We start from the raw sequence: 5389 nt of genomic DNA, 5'->3' as shown, positions 1-5389 counted from the left end.
GTTCCCCCCCGGCCACAGCCTCGAAAGCACACGAGGGACACTTCAGGGGACTCCTCCATCCGCCTTTATTGTGTCATTTAGTGATCATAACATAGAGAGGATTTCAGTGACAGACATCCTATGGGCTCTATAGTGGAGCTGTCCACAGAAGACAGTGAAGGCGGAGATGTTCCCGGAATGACCTCTAGGTGGCAGAGTGGAACGATAGATGTGATGGAGTCCGGAGAGCAGAGAGCCTCAGCCCCCCACAATCCCCCTGATCCCCATTACAGGGGACATGAAAAGTGTTCTTTATAAGTCAGATGTATACCGTGATCGGTGACCTATAAGAAGTGAGCATGGACGGATCCCCCTGATCCCTGTGCTGTGTATTTGGCAGAACAGACAACAGCTGCTCAGTGTGGAATCCCCGCTCACACTTTCTATTCTAATTAATAGTCCACATTGAAGGAGTTCAGAGATCTCCGAGTATTGTGTGATGTGCGGAGATTTTACTTTGGATTTGGGAAAACAAAATAGCGATTTATTGCAAAAATAGAACGTGCAGATCTAGGCGGGCAATTTGAAAAAAAAAAAAAAAGGCGCTTTTCAATGAGGAGGAGGAGTGTGCTCTCATTGTCCAATCAGAGGGCTGGAGATGTGTATAAATAGCGCTGCAGAGCGGCATAAGCTCACGTTCCTTGTATCAGCGAAGCACTGAACAGTCATGGCGAGAACCAAGCAGACAGCCCGTAAGTCCACCGGAGGCAAAGCTCCCCGCAAGCAGCTGGCCACCAAAGCCGCCCGCAAGAGCGCCCCGGCCACCGGCGGAGTCAAGAAGCCTCACCGCTACAGGCCCGGCACCGTGGCTCTCCGAGAGATCCGCCGCTACCAGAAATCCACCGAGCTGCTCATCCGCAAGCTGCCCTTCCAGCGCCTCGTCCGAGAGATCGCCCAGGACTTCAAGACCGACCTGCGCTTCCAGAGCTCCGCCGTCATGGCTCTGCAGGAGGCCTCTGAGGCTTACCTCGTCGGACTCTTCGAGGACACCAACCTCTGCGCCATCCACGCCAAGAGGGTCACCATCATGCCCAAAGACATCCAGCTGGCACGCCGCATCCGCGGGGAGAGGGCATAGAGAGAGACACACACTCCGAACTACTACTAATCCCAACACAAAGGCTCTTTTCAGAGCCACCACATCCTCCTATACAAAGAGATCTATATACTCCATCATCACATCGACTACATGACAGGGAAATCCCTACAAGACATCCACACATCTCCCCACCTCCTTCCTCTATAGACATCTACACCCACTACATACCGATTATGTTTTACACTACTCATTTTTTTTTCTCTAATCTTTTCCTCTGGACTGCTCCATGCTGTGATAGAACTTAAGTCACTTGTACAATAATCCTGTCAGTCCAGCCAGGGACACTCCGCCCCCCTCTTTCCCTATCCATCACTTCTCATCTCTCCAGAGACCCGTCTGGAAATATGAAGGCTGACTAGGAAAAAAACTGCCAAGTCCCTTTTCTCATTTTATTTCAACACTACCGCCTTATATCGGTGAACATTTCTTCTACTTTATGGTTTATCTGAAGGGATTATGAATGTTTGGCCTGGGGGACCATATTTGTACAATGGGGGGCTCATGAGAATAAGAGAATTATCTTTGAGTGCGGTGTTAGATTGTCATTTATTGATACAATTATTTCCAACATCAATCCATCACAAATGGAGAGACTAGAAGGAACAATTCATCCAGTATTGTGTGAAAAAATCCGGGGAACTCCCTTTTTTGTTCCATTATTCTCTACCGCCCATGGATGGGGGGGGGCTAATTGTTGCATAATGGAAAACTGTAAAATTATGGCGGGCAGTTTGAAAATTTCCAACTCCGCCAATCATAACAGCCTGTGCTTCATCTGTCAACCAATGAGAGCGTTTATAGTATCCTACAATGAAATTTCTGACATGGAACCTGAAATGTATCCGTTTCCCTCCGAATGTGATATCGGGGCCGCTAGACCTGGGGATGGGAAATCTGTAACTGGATATTTATTTAGTAAAGAGTACATTGCCCACATAACACAATGATCTTGTCGCTGATCATTCTTACTCCACCTCCCTGGGGAGATCTCCCAGTGCGAAAATTGTCTCTAATCCGCACCACAGAAGTGTATATGTATATATATATATATATATATATTGGGGGGGGGGGGGGGGGGAATACCTGAAGCTATCCTTTGTATCAATGACGGATGTCATGTGAAGAGTCCTGTGATCGGATCTCCCGCTGTATTCTATATTATTCTATAGAGGGGATTGGGTAAGGTGGTCACATTGCTCTGTATGGAGGACTTCTAATGCGGCCCCCCCTGGTCGCTGTGTGTATGTAGAGCTCTGTCAGGAGGAGGTGGGTGGCTCTGAGAAGAGCCTTTGGGGGGTGTAGATGAAAGGAGGTCTCTCCGGTGGGGATTATTTCTTCTTTGGAGCGGCCTTCTTGGGCTTGGCTGCTGTCTTGGGTTTAGCCGCCTTCTTAGCCGGACTCTTGGCGACTTTTTTCGGCTTGGCTGCAGCTTTGGGCTTCTTGGGGCTCTTTGTCACCTTCTTGGCTTTAGCAGCTGCAGGCTTTTTTGCGGGTTTCTTGGCGGCCTTCTTGGGGCTCTTGGCTGCGGTGGGGGCTTTGGTGGTGGTCTTCTTCTTGGGGGACTTGGCTGGCTTCTTGGCGGCCGGCTTCTTGGGGGACTTGGCCGCAGCCGATGGCTTCTTGGTGCTTTTCTTGGCGCCTGCCGCCTTGTCCTCCTGCTTCTTGTTGATCTTGAAGGATCCGGAGGCGCCATGTCCTTTGACCTGGACGAGGGTCCCCTTAGTCACCAGCCCCCTGATGGCGATCTTGAGGCGGCTGTTGTTCTTGTCCACATCGTATCCTCCGGCGGACAGGACCTTCTTGAGGGCGGATAGGGAGACCCCGCTGCGCTCTTTGGAAGCGGCCACGGCTTTGACGAGGAGCTCGGACACGCTGGGACCGGACGGCTTCTTGCTGCCTTTCTTGGCTCCTCCGGCTGCCGCCTTCTTGGCCGGCTTCTTCTTGGCGGCGGGCTCCGCTGGAGGAGCGGCGGCTGGGGCGCTTTCAGTCTCCGTCATGATTCCTCTTCAGAAAGGTTTACAAAACGTTCATAATACGATGATCCGAGCGCTCTGCCTTTATACAGTACGATCGTCATTTCTATTGGTTGGTACACAACACGCTGTCTGCACTCCTATTGGTTACACATTAGACACGCCCACCCACTCTTACTTCAGTAATAGGGAATCTTCTCTCTCTTGTTGTGTTTTCCGGGCAGAGAGAAAAATGATTTTATTCTGGAATAGAACGATGTCCGATCTTCATCGGGGACCCGATCTGCTCACTGGACTGTCACTTATCGGGGGGTCACTTACAGCTGTCAGGAGCTGCTGAGGAGGCTGAACACAGGGGCTGCAAACACAGCCATCCTCCTGAGTGTGTGTCCCATTCTTCCTTCTATCTTGTTTTCTACACAAATTCTACCCAGAAAACAATCTTCTCACATCTCCCACTAGAATGATCTTCACAATAGATGAGTGAAGAGTGACCATCGGGAAACATTTCCCCCTAATACACAACTCTGCTCATCTATAGCTGAGTAGAAGGAGCCTGGAACAAAAACATCAGCCGGTGACATGAGATCCTTGTGTGATGTGATGGCAGATATTGTTATACATACAAATGTCTCAGCTGATTACACAATGTCATGTTTGATGTGCTATGTATCATTATCTGGTCATTAGGGATGAGCCGAACACCCCCCGGTTCGGTTCGCACCAGAACCCGCGAACGGACCGAAAGTTCGCACGAACGTTAGAACCCCATTGACGTCTATGGGACTCGAACGTTCGAAATCAAAAGTGCTCATTTTAAAGGCTAATTTGCATGGTATTGTCCTAAAAAGGGTTTGGGGACCCGGGTCCTACCCCAGGGGACATGTATCAATGCAAAAAAAACTTTTAAAAACGGCCGTTTTTTCGGGAGCAGTGATTTTAATGATGCTTAAAGTAAAAAAAAAAAAGTGAAATATTCCTTTAAATATCGTACCTGGGGGGTGTCTATAGTATGCCTGTAAAGTGACGCGTGTTTCCCATGTTTAGAACAGTCCCTGCACCAAATGTCATTTTTAAAGGAAAAAATCTCATTTAAAACTGCTTGCGGGTTTAATGTCATGTCGGGTCATGGCAATATGGATGAAAATCAGTGAGACAAACGGCATGGGTACCCCCCAGTCCATTACCAGTCCCTTTGGGTCTTGTATGGATATTAAGGGGAACCCCGCACCCAAATTAAAATAAGGAAAGGTGTGGGGCCACCAGGCCCTATATACTCTGAACAGCAGTATACAGGCGGTGCAAACAAGACAGGGACTGTAGGTTTGTTGTTAAGTAGAATCTGTTTGTAATTTTGAACATTTTTAACGTGTTTAGCTCCAGCCAAAAAATCTTTTCTAAGCTTTTTGGAAAACATAGGGAAGGGTTATCACCCCTGTGACATTTGTTTTGCTGTCTTTCCTCCTCTTCAGAAGATTTCACCTCACTTTTTTGTCCCAATGAAAAATGTTTTTTGAAAATTTGGGTTTTTTTGTGGAACAAGGATTGGAAAGCATCAGTGGAAAGGAGAACTTGTTTTCCCATATTAACTCTTACAGGAGAGAATTTCCCTTCCTAGGGGTAGATTTCATCTCACTTCCTGTTGTCTCCTTCCGTTTGCAAGTAGGAGTCGTTTGTAAGTTAGATGTTTGAAAGTAGGGTCCTGCCCTATATACTCAGCAGAAATTTGGGCCTTAGGTGTTGCTGTGGCCACAACACTGTAAGCCCTCACAGGGCCCTGCTGTGAAATATTAGATCAAGAATTGTAATTACATGCCCCTGTTGAACAGCAGCTGAAAAATTAGGCCTTAGGCACTGGTGCTGGTGCCACAACACTGCAACCCCTCACAGACACTCTAGTTGGAACGCAGGAACGAGCCCTGCTGCAAAGTATTGCATCAAAAATTGTAATTACACGCCCCTGTTAGACAGGGGCAGAAAAATTGGGCCCTAGGCACTGGTGCTGGTGCCACAACACTGCAACCCCTCACAGACACTCTAGTTGGAATGCAGGAACGAGCCCTGCTGCAAAGTATTACATCAAAAATTGTAATTACACGCCCCTGTTAAACAGGGGCTGAAAAATTGTGCCTTAGGCACTGGTGGTGGCGCCCAGAACCAAAAATGTTCTTACAAGCTATCAGCGTGATGATTGAGGAGGAAGAGGATAATTACTCAGGGATAGTCACTCAGCATCAGCATAGGCAGTCTTTGAAGGGATCTGAGATTTCAAAAAAAA

General features: G+C 48.1%; 2 protein-coding genes across 2 annotated transcripts; one reads left to right on the top strand and one right to left on the bottom strand.

Moving 5' to 3' along the window:
* Positions 1-674: 674 nt before the first annotated feature.
* On the top strand, positions 675-1143 carry LOC141126727 (histone H3). Its single transcript, XM_073612691.1, has one exon. The coding sequence runs from the start codon at positions 707-709 to the stop codon at positions 1115-1117; it is 411 nt and encodes a 136-aa protein (XP_073468792.1). The 5' UTR covers positions 675-706; the 3' UTR covers positions 1118-1143.
* A 1185-nt stretch (positions 1144-2328) lies between these two features.
* Positions 2329-3164, bottom strand: LOC141129651 (histone H1.5-like). Its single transcript, XM_073617745.1, has one exon. The coding sequence runs from the start codon at positions 3133-3135 to the stop codon at positions 2467-2469; it is 669 nt and encodes a 222-aa protein (XP_073473846.1). The 5' UTR covers positions 3136-3164; the 3' UTR covers positions 2329-2466.
* Between the last annotated feature and the right edge of the window lie 2225 nt (positions 3165-5389).

This window comes from Aquarana catesbeiana, linkage group LG02 (assembly GCF_042186555.1).
Source record: "Aquarana catesbeiana isolate 2022-GZ linkage group LG02, ASM4218655v1, whole genome shotgun sequence".
Classification (NCBI taxonomy): domain Eukaryota; kingdom Metazoa; phylum Chordata; class Amphibia; order Anura; family Ranidae; genus Aquarana; species Aquarana catesbeiana.
This window is presented reverse-complemented; position numbering and strand designations above follow the sequence as displayed.

Coding starts and splice junctions, on each gene's coding strand:
- LOC141126727 (XM_073612691.1), top strand. CDS start 707: ATGGCGAGAACCAAGCAGACAGCCCGTAAGTCCACCGGAGGCAAAGCT.
- LOC141129651 (XM_073617745.1), bottom strand. CDS start 3,135: ATGACGGAGACTGAAAGCGCCCCAGCCGCCGCTCCTCCAGCGGAGCCC.